The following is a 17,782-nucleotide window of genomic DNA, read 5'->3' on the forward strand; positions in this document are numbered from 1 at the left end:
CTCTGCCCAGCAAGACTAACGACTAACTGCCCTGCGGCAAGGTCATCAGCTACCCTGGACTACTACGGAGCCCGCCGACAGCGCACGGCTCATCAGCCAGCGCCGTCCCACTCACCGTCATCGAGTGATGGACACCACCTCGCTGAAGGACTCAAGCTCGGAGGAGAGAAGATAAAACAAAAACTTCAACGCTAAATTCAAGACAAACTGGCACCGAAATCAAGAAAATGCATTATGAGCTTTTGTTGTATTTTCGTCAAAAAGTGACAGTGAAATTGTGCTGTGAAATCTGTTTTAACTTCGATGTGTTTCAAAAACCGTACTGTTTCATTATCCGTTTTCGTCAGTGTTCTGTCGTTTGTTGTGCTTCATTGTGGTTGCTCACCCCAAAATTTACGGAGAAATTGCAAGTGCATTTAATTTTTGCCTGCACTTTGCCGTGTCATTTTGACACTAGTAAACGTAAAAAGAGCCTGCTCTCAACGGTATGAACATTCAAATACGTTAATCGTGGTCAATTCACTGAAATTATATTGTATTGATATTCGGCCAGAGATGCCGAGGGCCATGGAGATGCCCAGGGACGGTCCCCGCCAAGAGTGCGGAAGGATCGCCCGGTAGTAGGTGTAATTGTCACGAAACTTACTTATCTGTTCATACCATTTTGTGATACGCTCATATGGAACTTTCTTTCTCCGTCAGCTAAACGTTTCCTCTCTTTGTTATGATCGCTTCGGTTCCCTACGCTTCCCTGGGGGAGGGAAGATAATGTGGGACCGATTCCCTTCTTCTATATCATGATAAAGAGAGTACACGTTCAAGCTTTGTTACATAGAAACAGCCGTCACTTTCCCCACGTGTCGGCACCGTCCACCGACCCGGCGGGTCGGCGGACCGGTCCTTCATTGTGCAACCACCCTGCATATAACGCACAGGCACTGGCGAATCAGAATCAGAACCACAGTTGCAATACAAGTCTCGGCCCGCTCAGTCGTCTCTCCTATCCGCGCCTCCGCGACACAAGGACAGCAGCATTTAGCCAGCACGTTTATGTTTGTGGAAGCTGATCAGTGATCACGTAATGCACCAAAGACGAAAAGAAGGCGAAAACTCATTTTTTTTTTTTTGAAGTTATCCCGTATTGTAATCGAGGCCCACGCTGGATTCGGCACCCCTGCAGTCTGCCATGACAATTGGTATCACCCGCCACACATCGCAAGCTTCAGCAACCCCTCATTTTCCCTTCTCTCTTGCCCCATTCATTTCCCTTCTTGAGCTACTTGCGACAATGTCGGGCCCAAATAGGAAATATGGGCTGCGACATATTTTTAACCAACATGCAGTGTACAGTGAAACGATTCACTACGGGAAGGCTGCAATCAATTCAAAAATGATTGGCGATTCAGAATAAAAAAGGTGCATCATCTTAACGTGCATAACTTTTCATCAGACATGGCACACCACAAATACTCACGGTTTGGATAAGAAAATGGCCATTTTTATTTAAACCCACCTAAAACGTGTCAACAAAGGCACCGACGACCGGAAAAGAATTGAGATTGCTAAGCAATGTTTCGTAGTCCTTTTACATTGTTTTCTCCCCGATTTATCTTGCCAGTTTTTCTGTAGGGAGGTGGGTCGCAAATAGGAAAGGGTCGCTAGTAAGCATCCTTACCCTACACCGACAATCAACCTCACCCGAATACGACAGCTTTGATGAGCAGAACTAGTGTTCTCGTATCAAACTTGTCAAATGTGATGCAAAATTATTGTACTTTGGAGCTGTTTTGCCAAGTCGTTTCGAAAATTTTCGGGCGGCGCTACGCACAAAAAAAAGAGAGGAATGTGACTAATATCGTCCCCATGCGGGGAGGGGCGTTCCTATACATTATCTGATTGGTGCTACCTACACGTCAATAATTAGGTACTATCCTGATATATCGCCGGTCTCGTAGCTCAGTCGGTAGAGCGTTGGATTCCGCATGGTGAGAGCACGCGTTCCCGGTTATAACAGTTCGGGTTCGAAGCACGACGGGCGATTGACGTTTATGGGCCTTCCGAAAGGTATGGTTGCGGTTGATGGCAGGCCGTAGCCAGGCGAAGTCAGTAAGGGGACCGGCCGTGCGCGGCTATGTGCGCACGTTAAACTTTGGACTCCAAATTCTGCCATAGAACCGGAATTGCGCGATCGGAGTGTAGAGGGCAGGGTCACCTCAACAAGCTTTGCTTAGCGGGGGCTCTGTCCTTGTGAATGCTTCCATTCAAAAGGTTCGGCCTAAATTTATAAAAAAGCTCAGAGGCTTTTGACGTCAACCATCTTAAATTGAAACGGATTTCGAATCTGATCTACTGTGCAATATGTAGGCTTTCGGTCCATTGCCATTGCACATGCAATGAAGTACGGTAACAATGTCTACATTTGGGTTTTTAGTCGGCCAATCCGTCCCCCCATTTAAAATTCTGTGGCGACGCCCCTGTGCCGTACGCCACTTTTTTTCTGCCCAGCGCAGGTCACTCAACGTACCATTCTCAACAGACACAAAGACACGCGAGGTAGCGGCTGTATGTATGTAGGTACGCATGCTCCATCTACCCTACGGTTCACGTCACAATCGCTGATTGACAGACATGTGGACACTGAGAGAAACAATGACCCACACAAGGGGGCGGCCGGTAGCTTGCTTCTTCTTCCTTAAAAATTGTTTGACATGAAGAAGTAGAGCTGAAAGTTTCATTAGTTGTTCTTCCATGACAATCATGATCAGCTGGATTTCGGTAGCATGTATTGGTAGTCAAGGTGACGCTGAAAAGTCTAAGGGAAAGATTGCGCAATTTGCAAAAACGAATGTGTTGAAATAGGCATATAACAGTTGTTAAAAGCGGAATCGACGTATGCACTCTGTATGCTTGATATACTCTTAGGTAACTACATATATTTGCCGTTTTGTCTCGCTTGTATGCTATTGCTCGCTTGTGTCTCATATGTATATGAAGCCTGCAGAGTCTCCTGACAAATGGTTGAAACGGCATATATCTATGCATCTTTCGAGCCCGATGAGTTCACATTTTCTTTCAATACATTACTGGATAACCGTACCTAGGAGTTATCCCTTCCAGTTTATCCCGTTTTCCGCTAGGTGTGTGCGGCATTCCTGCCATCTGGCGGCTGCCAGAGCCACAGATGGCACTGCCACATCGCACCAGCATCCGGCGGCACCGCCACGCATCTGACAGGACGAGCGACGGGGCGGCCGCCGCTCCCTACCCAATACGCACTGATTCGCACATTATCAGTGCCCGTGCAGGGATCAATTAGCGTCATTAGCACGCTCGGAGGCCGGGGCGCGGAGAGCGAGCGGCCCATCTCGCGGCGTGATTCGGCCCTCCGTGATGGGCGGCGCCCCGTGACCGATGGCCGGCAGGTGTCACTCACTGCCTGATTAATAGATAGATAGATAGATATTTATTCACAAAAGGTCCACTCAAAAGTGTGGCTTTTCACTTCCGCACGTCACAAAATAAGACATGAGTAAACATTCACACGCAGCTACTTAAACAGGGTTAAAAGGTTAAAATGAACTAAAAGAAGATAAAGAGCACCAGTTACATAGGAACATCTAAAATTATTCAGTTACCGGACGCCGACCGCTCGGACCTCAGGTGTCTTTTCACGGCTGCCCTGTTCACAGTGCCCTGCGTTCTGCGCACGCTGTTATAGCCCTGCACGGCGCTATAGCACAGCCGATTCCGCCCCGCCTCCGTATGTATGCTCGGCAGTGACAAGCTGTCGGCATCTCGAGTGTCGTGCTGATGCAGCCGGCTCGCTGGGGGACCAATGGTTTCAGCAAGCACCGCTGGCACACGGTGTGTCACAAGTCGATGTACGGACATAATCCTGTGGTACTGAATAAGCTGCTCAGCAGTGAGCCATCAGACATGACAAATGACGTCAGCAACGCGCTGATGTTTGCGTCGCCCGCTCAGCACTCGCGCGGCAAAGTTTACCAGCTTTTGTAGCCGACGCTTCTCCGTCTGACCACATACGCCGAACACCGACAGACAGTAGCTATGGATAATGAAGATAAAACGGGAGAATAATTCAGGGCACCCGGCCACCTCGGACTGTGTCCACTGCACCAGTTGATCGGGGCTTGCAACGTAATGTCTTCATGAACGAAATCAAGGCGGGACTGGTGTGTCATTCCGCTCGTTTATGGTGTACCTAATTCATTCAATATTTTTATTCTCCTTTTCAATGAACGTGGAATTGTGATAGGTAATCACGATATGCTCCTAGCCGTGTTTAGTGTTAGGTGTATGCATACCCACAACTGTGAAAACCCATAGTTTTGCATTGTCCTAGTGATAAGAAATTGTCGATAAAATCGTCATCGCAATTTGTGGAAGTCACCAAACACCATATAACCATCTGGTCACTAGCACCGGACTATGTTGCTACGCGGGGCCCGGACACCTATGACTAGGTATGTCCGGAGGGCTGCTCGGCGGGCTACTGGCGGGGCCGTCGTGACCTGTTGCCAGGTGGTTTTATTTTGCACTTAATTTTCGTGTTAATTTTTCATTTTTTGTGCGTTTATTTGTGTTTATGTTTTGTAGGAAAGGCGCTTTGATTTAAGCATTTTGCTTTTGCGCCGATCCACGATTATTTTCTCCGATGTTTGTTGTTCTTGGTTACCAAAATATACTGAACTGAACTGAACTGAACCGGAGAAGCACTTCTGGTAATATTGAAAGATTTAAATCGTGGTCGGTGGCTTGTGGTTTTGTCATGGATTTGGCACACTTAGCTTGCCAAGAGGGTCTAAAGATCGAGTAGTCGGGAAGGAGCCCACCTCAGGAACGGTAGAACGGAACTAACTAGACACGGGCGCGATTGAACGTACCCAGGGAGCTGCCTGCTGTCGAGCTCTGCCACAATATTTCAGCATTAAATGCTTTCACTTCGCCGTAGCCTATCATTAAAATAATTCATGAATATACAAACTTAATCCCTGCATGACAAAATATAACAGATGATAGTGACGATAAATCAAGGGCGGCCACCATTGCAAAATTTACGAATGCTGGTGGTGGTGGCGACAGCGGAGCCGTCAGGAGCAGGAGAGGCAGCAATAATGGTAATTTTTAATGGTAAAATCACGCCACTGGCCTGACCTTAGGTCACGGATATAAAAATCCGAGATATACAAATTATAGGCGCTCATAACATCATGCATTCCACCAAGTTTAAAACCTTTCTGACAAACACTGTAGGCTGGACACGATTGCAAACTTTTTTAGGCTTGGTCAGTTAACTTGACCTGGTGACCTGATCTGACATGACCTGGGGTCACAAATTTCACACATTGTCCAAAATTGATGTACAGAAAGGTACTCCTAGCGGCGCGGCGCTACGTGCCGCGGTTTTTTTATTCACACACAAAAAACGCGACAGGGTGGTAACATATGCCCTCCCCCCTTCCACTGGGGCGTAGGTTAACCCTCGCCCGTATTGGTGTTTTTCCAGCCGCGAACGTATAAAGGGGGGGGGCCGTTGGCCCCCCTTGCCGTTTCGCCCCTGATCGAGCTAGAGCTTCGCGGAAAAAACGAGCGTGTTGCCCGTGACGAGAGGAAGCCAATGATACCCAATTTTAAGGTCCTAGGTCATCGGTTGACCTTCCAGGTCAGGTCAATGACTCAAAAGTCGGGAAAATCGGGACGTGTTAGAAAGTCGTAAAGCGTAGCTGCTATGGGGTTTTTCGGGGTGCTGATCACGAATATCATGTTAGTTTTGATCACAGATGATGTCTTCATGCATTTAGGCCAGGTCGGGTCAGGTCAGGTCAGGTCAACCAGTAAGGGTATTCGTAGTAGGTGGCAACCGCCTCTGACAGCTTCGTAACATGTTACAAAGGCACCAAAACTACTTCGTAAATGTTTATATGGGTGCTAAGTTCGAATTCAGCTCCAAAAACTGGCCTAGAAACATGTAAAACTCGAAAAAGTGAACCGAGGTCATCAAAGGTCAATGACCTGACCTAGGTCATTAGGGTCAGGGTCATGAAAATTTCAGGGTAGGTGTAAAATTGATTAACGCGAGGGTACTGAAAGTTGCGCCGTGATCGGCCGCTTTTTACGCGAGTTATTATTTTATTTGCGTTATTTGCTTTATTTGCGAAAAACCGAGGGGGGGGGGGTCCGTTCGACCCCCCCCCCTATACGGGCGAGGGTTAAGGCCTTGCAGAATTTTACTGATGAGGTCGTAGGTCAATGGTCTGACCTGACCTTAAAGTGCAATTATTGGCAAAAGAGATTGCGCCTTGCTTGATTAAAAGTGTATCCATGTCTACTTTCAACTCTATTGATGGACATTTTGAGCTATCGCACCAAAACACCCGAGGTGGCGCGGGCGGGGCACCCGCGCCTCCTTTGTCAAGCAGGAATTGCCAAGCTAGTAGGTATGTCACATTATCACTGTCGCAATTTAAGGTGGCATATAATCGGGCAATGGTGATTTGATACGTTGCTTGTAGGTACAACACAGACAATGTGGTCAGGCACAGGTCTGTGTGAGACGGCCAGGTCACTGACGAAACAGACTGTTTATATGCAAATGAGGGTCTGACGTGTCAGCATGAGTTAATGTCTGTGGGACTAGCGATGGCTCGGGATTTTTAGCCGGACGGGCAAAGTCAAATTACTGGGCGGTCGCTCCTCGGGGATGATCGCACATAGGGATGATCGCCGCGCAGGCCGGAGACATTTTAATTGCATCTCTAATGAATATAGAGCACCAACGCTTAAAGGGGCAGAGCTGAATGTCTTAAATTACTGGAGGAGAATGCATTAAATTGTGTCTGGGCCAGTTCTGCATTCATACACGAATGTTAGAAATTACAGGGCTTGACCGAAGTTCCGAAGTAAAGGACAATATTCAATTACCTACTTGCTCAGGCAAATAGCCGAGGCAGTAAAATTGCAGAACATAGTAATGATGTTCAGTTATACAATTATGAAGAATGTCATACGTTAGGAGCATTTTGTCATAATTTGTTTTAATGACACGTTGCGGTGGCATAACTCGTGCACTCGTTAATGATAGTGTATGTCTCCCTGTAAATATCTAAGGGGCCAGTCCACCGTTCACAAGCACGCTGTCTCCTAATGCTGCGGAGCATTCACGAATTGGTGGCATTGAACAACCAGCTGGAATGAAACGTTTTATGTAGTTTTTTTCGGAGAGCACGATACACATAGATATAACATGATGAAAGTAGGTATATATGTAGATTGTAGGAATACTGCTTAAAAAAAAAAAACTAAGCGAAATTGAAAATGGCAATCACTTAACACTAAAAACCGCATTCTTGCTATTCGCAAGCCCGCTGTGTTTCAAACGAAACCTCTGCAGGTAAGTACTGTGACCCTCTTGAGGTCCTTGCCGGCTAACCACGGCTCGCTGTGATCGGGATCGAGCCGAGACACCATGTCTCGCACCAGCGCGCCGCTCCAGTCGGCTAAACGCTGCCATTACCAGACATTCGGTGCAAGATAGCATCACAGAGGCACGGGGTCGCGCGCCCCTCGGCCGACGACAAACGGGCCCGAGGTATCGGCGTCGGCCGAGCGGCGGCGGCGTTCGGTCCTGTCGTCATGGTGACGAATGGGGACCGCAGCGGCGGCAGACGGCCAGACGACAGAGACATTGCCGCCGCCGGAGGCGGTATGGATTGCTCACAGAGCGGCGCCAATAGAACGATGGACGCGCTTGCAGGTCAGATACGATGTGTACGATAGGGGCTCGGTGTGCACTAACTTTCGGTCTTGTCAGCTGCGGGCCACGGCGGCGCGTTTCTAGAGGTGTGATGCCGCAGTTGTTCCGGACCCCGCCTCAGAACCCCGTCGATAGGTCACCGGACAAGGCCGGGGTGGTCATCGGTGGACATCCGTGACCTCGCTCCGTTCGCTCTGCGACATCTGTGCAATGGTGCAATGACAGTGGTCATTGGTCAAGGCCGAAGTCTTACGAAGTTAAAATAGCATTTGATGTCGCTTTTGTATAGTTATATTTCACCATTTACCGGTTGTGGTCGTTGAGCTCATCATATGGGCTCGGCAGTCATTTTTCGTTTGAAACATCCATACATACGCGTTATGGATTACACAAGGACAACACGTTAGACAATATGCAAGATTGTAAAAAAAAAATGAAGCTTCCTTCACACTAACAGTCACGTAACGCGCACACACGAAAACACGACAACGTTGCCTTTCTACAACATTTCCGACAGGACAAATATAAATGACTTCTGCTCGGCTGCCTGCCGCATCAAGCGTCGGCACAACTAGCAAAGGCTGTTAAATACTGCCGTTCAGTGGTACCCACCCCCATGTCCCCCACCGTAACCACCATGTCCCCCACCATACCCGCCCCCGTGTCCCCCACCGTACCCGCCTCCATACCCGCCACCATATTTGCTGCCGTGGTGGTCGCCCTTCTTGTACTTGTCGCTGTGGTACTTGCCGTGGTTGCCCTTGTACGCGTTGTGGTGGTCATGGCCGTACTTGCCCTTGCTGCCGCCGTACTTGTCGTAGTCGTGGCCGTTCTTGTAGTAGCCGTCGTGGCCCTTCTTCTGGTCGTAGTGACCCTTCTTGTAGTGTCCGCCGTGGTACTTCTTGCCGTCGCTGCCTCCGTAATATCCGTGATGGTCGCTGTACTTGTTGTGGTAGCCGTCGTCGTGATAGTTATCGTAGAACTTCTTTTTGGCGTGGTATTCTTCCTTATGATAAATGTTTTTGTAGCCGTTGTTTTTGTGTCCCTTGTCGTAGTAGCCCTTGTTGCCGTACTTGTGGCCCTTGTTGCCGTGGTACTTGTCGTGTTTATCTCCGTAGTACTTGCTACCGCCCTTGTAGCCGTGGTGGCTGTTGCCGTGATCGCCGTAGTAACCCTTCTTGTTGCCGCTGCCGTGAGCGCCGTACTTATTGCCGTGGTGGCCGTGGCCGGAGTCGTAGTACTTGCCACCCTTGTAGCCTTTTTTGCCGTAGTGGCTGGCCCCGTGGCCGTTGTCGTAGTAGTACTTGCCGCCGTACTTGTCGTGGTACTTGTCGTTGTAGCCGGTGGCCGCTGCCTCCAGGTCGTAGGTCCCGGCTGACCTCTGCTGCCGGCTGAGCACCTCCTGGCGGCTGGAGCTGACCGATCCCTCACTGAGGGACCACTCACGTGCCGAGCTGCCGGACTGGCTGGAGACGGAGACCGACTCGGTACGGGACCCGCCACTGGAGGAGCACGGACTGCAGGCGAACGCTGCCACAGCAGTCACCAGGAGGACGCCCCTGGCCAGCGCCATGGTGGTGGCCGCTGTCAAACTCGGCGAATTTAACACGACGGAGTGAGTGGTATGTGCTGCCACAGCACTGAACTGTGCTACACTGGCCACTGCTGGCTGTCGTCTGTTCAGCATGGTTTAAATATGAATTAAACGCCTCGATGGACACACTGGACATGACTGGGCCGAGCATGGAGTCGGTAAGGTCGATCGAGCGCCGCCGCACTGGCTATTTTCACCCGTATGGTGCCGGCGGTCGGGCGTCACGAGATTGCGGCTCGCGGACTCCGCGTGCGTGGCGCAATGCACGCAGCCGGCAACCAGCTAAGGTCGGCTCGTGAATTTCCACGGTAACAAACTCGTGAACGTCCGAGATCGGCAGCCACTTAAACGCGTCATGCATTGGCATGCAAGTCTATTGGCGAGGGAGGGGGGCGGTTTTTCCAGAGCCCGAAAGAACATGGCCGTGCCTACCACACACACAAAAAGACAACTGAGGACCGAGGAGTAGCCTTGCGACGAAGAACTGCTACCTTGACGGAACTGGCAGGATCCAAGGAATGAAAACCCTGCCGATTATATCGAAGCAGCAGTGCGTGAGGTGAGTGAATCGTAGAGGGCCGATCGTGTGGCAGGGTCCAGTACATATTTGGCCACCTGATACTACCCATGGGGAAGCCCGCATCGTAATGTCTCCTACCCATTGCGGAGCATTCTGCTCGCCATTCTCCACCAGCCATCTGCTCTTTATGGCTGCAGTTCGCGCTGTGACCCGACTGGTAGACAATTGTCTCGATTAGCCATTGAGGCGCAGCGCGGACACTGTCAAACAGCCGGCCAGCGGCCATACAGAACCGTGCAGCGGCCGGCCGGTTTACGGCGCGGCGCCTTTTAGAGCCGCGCCACAATTGTCACCGGCCTAATTGGCGCGATCAACACCCAGCGGCTACGAGAAGATATCGCACCTGTCAGTGACGGGTACTGCACACTTCCCGGAGCTATTACACTTCCCACAAATGACCCATCGTGAAACGATTTCTACGGTATGTGACATAACCAATAGGAAGTATCAATTTGCCATGTTCTTATTTATATTTGGGACACGTTTCGGCTGTTGTATCTCACTATGCAATGTGAATAAGTTTACGCGATTTGTAACTGTTGATGCATATTTGAACTTTAACCCTATTAGTGGCGGGGGTTGTTTTTATCCACCCCTCAGGTTTTTCGGGAATATCTCCGAAACCGCTGAAGCTACGATGCTGAAATTTTCTGACTTTTCCTAAAACTAAATTGGGCACATTCCCTGAAAATTGCAAGTTCATAACTTTACCAGGGGCGGCTCCAGAGCACTGGGAATTGGGGGGTCCTATTCGTGAAGCGAGTCATTTGGGCGAAGATCACGATGCTGCACCAGTTTTACGAACAGTGAATGAAAGGTATCATGTGATAACCCTCTTTTGACACGTTTTTGCTAGAATAGGCGGATCCAGGCGTCCAAAAAGGGGGGTTATGTTTTACCTCCCAACATAGGTGCCCTGACACCGCCTATGCATGACCAATACAATTGTAGTCGTTCTCTCATAAGAAAATTGTAACATAACAAGACCATTACCACCCTTTTTAGAAACAGTACCAACAAAAACCTTATTTACTATACTTTTTGTGTACCCCCAATCTCAATGATCTGTATCCGCCTATGTTTTTTGAAAATGCATATTTTTAGGATCCATGTGAATTCCTGGTTCATTTTCTATTGATCGGCAAAAGTTGCGTTAAGATTGGTTCAGAAACCTGGCCGTGATAAGCAGTCTAAAATGTATCTGCAATTTGCCCGTTTTTACCCCCTCTACCCCCCTATTGACATTTTTTAATTTTTATTTTTTAGAAATGTAGATCACGTTGAGCGAAATCGAATGCCGTTTGAATTTTGAAAATCGGCCCGTTAGGTCTCGAGATATCAAGGGGGGGTCGTAAACAGCCCCCCTGTCACTAATAGGGGTAGCCAGGAGCCTGCCACTAATAGGGTTAAATGTCTTGGTAAAAATAGTTAATGGTGTACAAGAATGTGTGTTGATTGGAAAAGTGTTCACCATAAATAAGTCTTGCCCCGTTAAGACCCTGGGGAGAAATAAAAGTCAAAGACAATCGAATCCTGTTCGCCGTTTTTCTTTGGTTTTACTGTATGCCTGGCCTATTCAAATACATTAGCCAGAGGGGTGTGGTAATAACTGGTGTAAGCAAATTGACCACGGTCAAAAATGCATTACCAGAATGCACTTAAGCCAACATTTTGGGATGGTCTCGTTCCTAAGTCGGCTAAGAGCTTCGGTCCAGAAAATAAATTTATCGTTGGCATACAGTAAAATACATACCAAACTCGGCCGGTGATAAATTTTCAAGACCTCAGTCCTTACTGATTTTTGAACTCGGCCTTCGGCCTCGTTCAAAAATCCAGTAAGGACCTCGGTCTTGAAAATTTATTTACACCGGCCTCGTTCAGTATTATATATTACCCATCTATCAATCTAGGCCAATGCACAGGCCATTTGGTGGGCTGAACCCGGACGAAAAGCTGTTATAATACATCTTCATAAATCTTGCTGGGAGAATCCACCAGTCTCAGAATAGTAGCAATTATTGCTTAGCCCCTAATAAAGGTGGCTAATACGCTACCAAATTACTTATTTAACACCTTAGTCCCGATGGCTTTCGTGAAAGCATTTAGATGGGGTGACCTAGCTCGGAAGTGAAATAATTCACACTGCAGCTGCAAATTTGTCATGATTTGAACGAACATATAAGTGCTAATTCGCATAATTAGTTTCTCGGTCCACAGGAATCACCAGGCGTCCGGCACTCACATGACAGATGACAGTGTTCGTGCTCACATCGGCCATCAACTGTAGGATCATGGACGTGAAGTAGCTGTTGTGGATAGGAAATAAATCAGGTCACCATCGTATTGTGTTTATTGTTAATAGTAACTATGCTGGAACACAGCCTAAAACCATTTAATTCGTTCGTTCGTAAAATGTTAAAAACGGGTCATAGGTAGTGCGTAAAAATGGCAACTGGGAAACTTTCACCCCTTTAAACCGTCCGCTGCCACCCTTATCCACTGTCACATGTGGCCACTGTCCAGTGTCACCTCTGTCCACCGTCTCCACTGCCACTTCTGTCCACAGTTCACCTCTGTCCACCGCCACCGCTGTCCAGTGTCCACTGCCACCTCTATAATCTGTCACCTAGGTCCACTGTCCACTGTCGCCTCTATCCACTGTCACTTGTATCCACTGTCGCCTCTGTCCACTGTCACTTGTATCCACTGTCGCCTCTGTCCACTGTCACCTGTATCCACGGTCGCCTATATCCACTGTCACCTGTATCCACGGTCGCCTCTGTCCACTGTCACCTGTATCCACGGTCGCCTCTGTCCACTGTCACTTGTATCCACGGTCGCCTCTGTCCACTGTCACCTGTATCCACGGTCGCCTCTGTCCGCTGTCACCTGTATCCACGGTCACCTCTGTCCACTGTCACCTGTATCCACGGTCGCATGTATCCACTGTCACCTGTATCCACGGTCACATGTATCCACTGTCACCTGTATCTACTGTCACCTGTATCCACTGTCTGTCACCTTTGTCCACTGTCACCAGTCCGCCGGACGGGCCGTCAGGTCGGCTCAGTCATGCACTGCGCCAGTGGGCACACAGCTATCGGTTCACCAACTGGCCCGTAAATCACCTGACCCGGCGCCGGCCGATTTTGTCCTCTGACCGGCTGACTCAATAAAAGTCGCCGCGGATCAGCGTTAGCTGGTGCCGTGTGCGATTTACCGCTCTATCAGCCGCGGGTGTGGTGGGGTGGGGTGGCGGGCTGGGGACTGTGCCGTGACGCTGCTAGCGGCGCTCGCCGCGCCCCACCTCTGTCACGGAGCGCCGGCTTACAATCCACTAATGGAAATCGACACGGGACGCGTACACGACCGATCAGCTGGGTATTGAACGTGTCAGCTATGTATGGTGTAGGTGACATGTCAATAGTGCTGACTGGGCTGCATGCATATTGAATCGTGACCGCTACACATAGGTGTACGTGTTTAAATTGATGCAGCCATGCTGTGGTTGCATGTGGTTTTGGGGTAGATGCCTGCATGTAGTTGCATGAACACCACAAAATATCTCCTTCAAGCAATCCTCACAAATCTATCAGCACTTACCAGTGCCTAGTATTTATAGGCACTTGTAGGTACGCTTCAAGATGTCATGAATCTAAGCCTATACCTACCTATGTATAGTGAGAAGTCTTAGCATAAACCATGGCCTGGAAACGATCTCGGGTGCTGCTTTACCTGTGCCATCCTGGAATGATAAGTCATACAGAAATACATCTACCGATTGCTAGCTTACACTTTCTTAAAGTTAAGAAAGTTAATAGTTCTATTAACGTAGGCCTGTTAAAAAGAAATATAAATACAAGCAAACATTTAAGGTCATTATTGTATAGCTGCATTGATCAAAACATTCGGATGGATACGAGTGGTACCTTATAAACAAGTGAGACAAGCGATTCAAGTGAAGTAACTCATGAATATGCAATTGTTTGCATCACGTCATTTTCAAATACAATCAGAGCGTGATTCGTACAGCGGCTCCAACGGTTTACCGGCGATGAAGACACATAATGATCAGTCGGCGGTGGCTGATGCGATGTTTCCCTTCTTTACAAGTGATTTCCGATGAGTGATTGGGCTATTAGTGTGATTGGAGGGCACGTTTGGGTGTGCAGCGCGGCCGGGGCGGCGGGACCGCGCTGTGGCGTGTGCAGTACCCATCCGGGGTCGGCGCTGACCCCTCGGTCAGGTCGGCGCGCTACGGCCGCCGACACAGCACATTCGACTAATGAAATCATCTGGTAACGGGGCTGAACGCGCCGCAGTACTAGCTGCCGGCCCACTCGGCGTGCCGCGGGAACTGTTATGGCCAGTTACATAAGCTCGGGGTGAGTCTGCGACCGGCAGAGGCCAGAGGCGGTTATGAGCGGCATCTCTCCCCAACACGGTCACTGCAGAGAGGCTGAGAATCGAGCGCTCGGGAGAGAAAGCAGGATCCATGTGGGGTGGCACACCATTTAAATGTTCACAATGCTCGCAGACCCCGGTACATTAGGTCAACATGCTTAAACTCACGTGCTTACCTTTTGCGGTCCTAATTTGGTCAGATAAAATCAAATGTGTAACCGAAGTGCAGCAACAATACATTGCAGTCCAGAAACAGCTTTTCTTCTCACCATTCACGACAAAATTGCGACGAGGGTAACAACGGTAACAACAGAACGTTGAAGAATCATCAAAGTAGATCGCTGACTCGTGCTTCTGTGAGAAGGCAACGTTCTGCAGTAATGCAGGAATGGCTCAGCGTAGCCGCCTGTCAAAACGTTAAGGAGGTGAAAGACAGATTTGTGGAAAGACGCATTTCAGATACCCTCGTATATTTACTTACGAGCAGGGTTGTGCTCGACTCAAAAAAACTTGCCGACTCGACTCATCGTTCAACTTCAGAAAGCCCTGACTCAACTCTGACTCAAACAAGGAGCTGATTTTTTCCCTTGACTCGACTCATGACTCAAGCGGCTCAATGAAAATATGAGTCGACTCAAACTTGACTCAATTTTTTTTTGTTGAGTCAAACGAGTTGACTCAAAATTGACTCAGATAAAAAAGTTGTTGAGCGGGGGGGGGGGGGGTGAAAAAATCCGGCAGCAGGGCTAGGACGAAGTTGTTAAGCGGGGGGGGGGGGGAGGGAATGAAAATCTTGTTTCTAGAAAGTTGAGTCAGCTGACTCATGTTCCTAAATGTTTGACTCAACTCAATGCCAAAAGTTATTTTACTGACTCAACTCTGACTCAACTCAACGCCTTAATATTTTTGTGCGACTCAACTCTGACTCAACTCAACAGCTCAACATTTTATCCGACTCGACTCAAATCTGACTCATTTGAGTCAGAGTTGAGTCAAATTTCTGACTCGACTCATGAGTCAAGCACAACCCTGCTTACGAGCGCTAAGAATCAATTAGCAATAACGGAAAACAGTAGGCAGTAGAAAACAGTAGAAAACAGTGTTATGTCTGCTTGGAACCCACAGAGCCAAAATGGCCAAAGTGTGCGCCAAACGAAAATAATCTACGTGGGTAAGTGCAGGTAAGAGCATGCGGTTGGTAAGAGTACGCAACAGCATTTTTTGTTGGTTTTAAATGAGATAGAATACCCATCTTTGGACCATAGAAGGGACTTTATATGGCGCATCTGTGCAGCAACAGGCAAGCAAGCATGTTGATGCGTCATATGTTCAAACAAGCATCATTGAAGAATAATTGATGGTCACGCATGCGTTGGAGTAGGTGCACCTAACTACGTTGCATTGCTTTCACAAGACGAGCACGACTTCGTCGAAATCACAAGGATCATCGCTGGAGTTTCGGCGCCCGTCCGACCCAGACGACGTCACTGTGGCGTCACCGACGACCACTGACGGTGACAGCGACGGTCCATTTCGGGCCGGTCACATCGCTCTGAGATCGGCCCGGTCCCGTCGAACTGAGATCGGTCAGATCTCCGCCGCTGCCCCCAGAGGTGACGGTGCGGGGCCGGCGGCAGACGGGTGCCACTCGTCCCGGCGCTGACCGCTGACCGCTGACCGACGCTGACCGCTGACCGGCGGCCGCCTCTCCCGGCCACCACTGGCGGTCGGCGGCGGCGCCTCTCGGGCCACCGTCGGAGGCTGCGGACGGTCAGTTGGTGCCGGCGGTGGGCGCGGGAACACGTGCGCTCGGCGGGAAGGGCGGCCTGTTCGCCGCCGCTGGACTGAGTGGACTGCAGACTGAGCGGTGGGGGTGGGCTCGAGGGGGGATCAGCTGATTCGGATGGCGAGCTCTGATACCGCCGATATGGAGATCGTGCACCCGTTTGACTTCAGGTGAGTGTCAGTGCGAGTCAGGTGTGCCTGCACGGTTTGCGGAACTGCGATAATCCATTGATAGTCATATGGATTCAACTGAATATTTGAAATGGTATTTAGCTGTTTGAATATTATAAAGAAAAAATCCAGAAACAAAAATAAGCACATTTAGAACTCAGAAGCAACGTGCAGCACAGAACTTTGATAAAGCGTAATCACGCCCTGATTGTTGGAGCGAGCGATCTTATGCATTGGTTTAATTCTGACGATTTCTTTGCCGATACCTCTCGCCAAGTGCCGTGTACGAGTATTTTTCGTTACCCTGCTCATAGAGCGCTTCCTCTGAGTATTGTGAGACAGCAGGTCGCTCAGCTCCTCCACATCAACGTGTGCTCTGCCGACAGGAAGCTGGTGGCAGCAGAGGCGGCCGTCGACTCTCCGCTACCCGACACTCGGTGAGTCCGGACGGCCACCGGGGGGGGGGGGGGGAGGGGGGGGGGGGGCAGCGGGATCACCTTACCACGCCTGAGCGGTCCGACAGATCAGAAACACAATCATTGAGGAGCTGTGTCCTGATGTGACCGCCATTGGACGATATAATTTCAATATTTTCAGTAGAGGACTATTTACAATTCGGTCCACAGCGAAAATATATTTATATCTCGCACTCCATTACGATGCATATATACCTAATCAATTATTATGTTTGCATCCGACTGAGATTGAAAAATAAAGCCTCGAAGTGTCGCGATGAATGATGATGTTTCCTTTTCATGACATACCTATAATATTTGTAATACGTACCCACATTTGTCAATTTTTATGTTCAACAGATATCGCAAAGCATCGTAATGACTGACAAAGTTTCTGATAGCCCGCTTTGAATTGCCTGAGAAGTTTATTTCCGAACTCGGACAAACACAATTGTAGCTAGCCATACGAGTTTCTTGTTTCTCCAGGTCAAGCAAGCTCTCCCGTACAACAAACTTCGATTATATCAAATGCATCAAAACTCTAATTTGAAAGTCAAAACAAATGCTTCATGTTTGCATGTGTCACGGAAGAGCCATTCATCAGACTGGACATTCAAACAATTTATGAAAGCAATAGTGCCTACATCGCTTCGACATTAACAGCTTTAGCTATAAGTAATTGACTCGTTTGGTTCCACAATAGAATGGTTGATGTATGGCTGCCCGATGCTAATTTTCTGATGCGACCAGTAGGCAACAAAGCACTCATGAACACTCCCAGCAGCGACTGTGCTTGCAATGCTCATCCCGCATTTTCCTTGTGCTCATACCAGACACGTAACCAATATGCGGATGCATACGGGTGTTTTGGCTATGTAAATCTATACGAATTACGAGAAGCTCTTGATGGCGTTGAACATCTGCATATGCATTATGCAATGTATGTTATAGTCATACTTTCAGTCTAGAAGCTCAATCTCTGCTTGTAAGCGAGAGCGTGATAGTAATGGTTTGTCGGA

At 48.9% G+C, this 17,782-nt stretch overlaps 2 protein-coding genes across 2 annotated transcripts in view; one reads left to right on the forward strand and one right to left on the reverse strand.

The window, feature by feature from the left end:
* Positions 1 to 8,372: 8,372 nt before the first annotated feature.
* On the reverse strand, positions 8,373 to 9,357 carry LOC122373031 (keratin, type I cytoskeletal 9-like). The gene has a single exon (XM_043350764.1). The coding sequence runs from the start codon at positions 9,345 to 9,347 to the stop codon at positions 8,373 to 8,375; it is 975 nt and encodes a 324-aa protein (XP_043206699.1). The 5' UTR covers positions 9,348 to 9,357.
* A 6,922-nt stretch (positions 9,358 to 16,279) lies between these two features.
* The window catches only part of LOC122373032 (protein trachealess-like), a 51,475-nt gene continuing 49,972 nt past the window's right edge, over positions 16,280 to 17,782 (forward strand). The window contains exons 1-2 of the mRNA XM_043350765.1: positions 16,280 to 16,308; positions 16,695 to 16,745. Of these exons, the coding sequence (XP_043206700.1) occupies positions 16,280 to 16,308; positions 16,695 to 16,745 (80 nt within the window). The remainder of the gene's footprint in view (positions 16,309 to 16,694; positions 16,746 to 17,782) is intronic.

This window comes from Amphibalanus amphitrite, unplaced genomic scaffold, assembly GCF_019059575.1.
Source record: "Amphibalanus amphitrite isolate SeventyFive unplaced genomic scaffold, NRLGWU_Aamphi_draft 001434F_arrow, whole genome shotgun sequence".
Classification (NCBI taxonomy): domain Eukaryota; kingdom Metazoa; phylum Arthropoda; class Thecostraca; order Balanomorpha; family Balanidae; genus Amphibalanus; species Amphibalanus amphitrite.

Excerpts from the sequence above, each read along its gene's own strand:
- LOC122373031 (XM_043350764.1), bottom strand. The coding sequence starts at position 9,347 with ATGGCGCTGGCCAGGGGCGTCCTCCTGGTGACTGCTGTGGCAGCGTTC.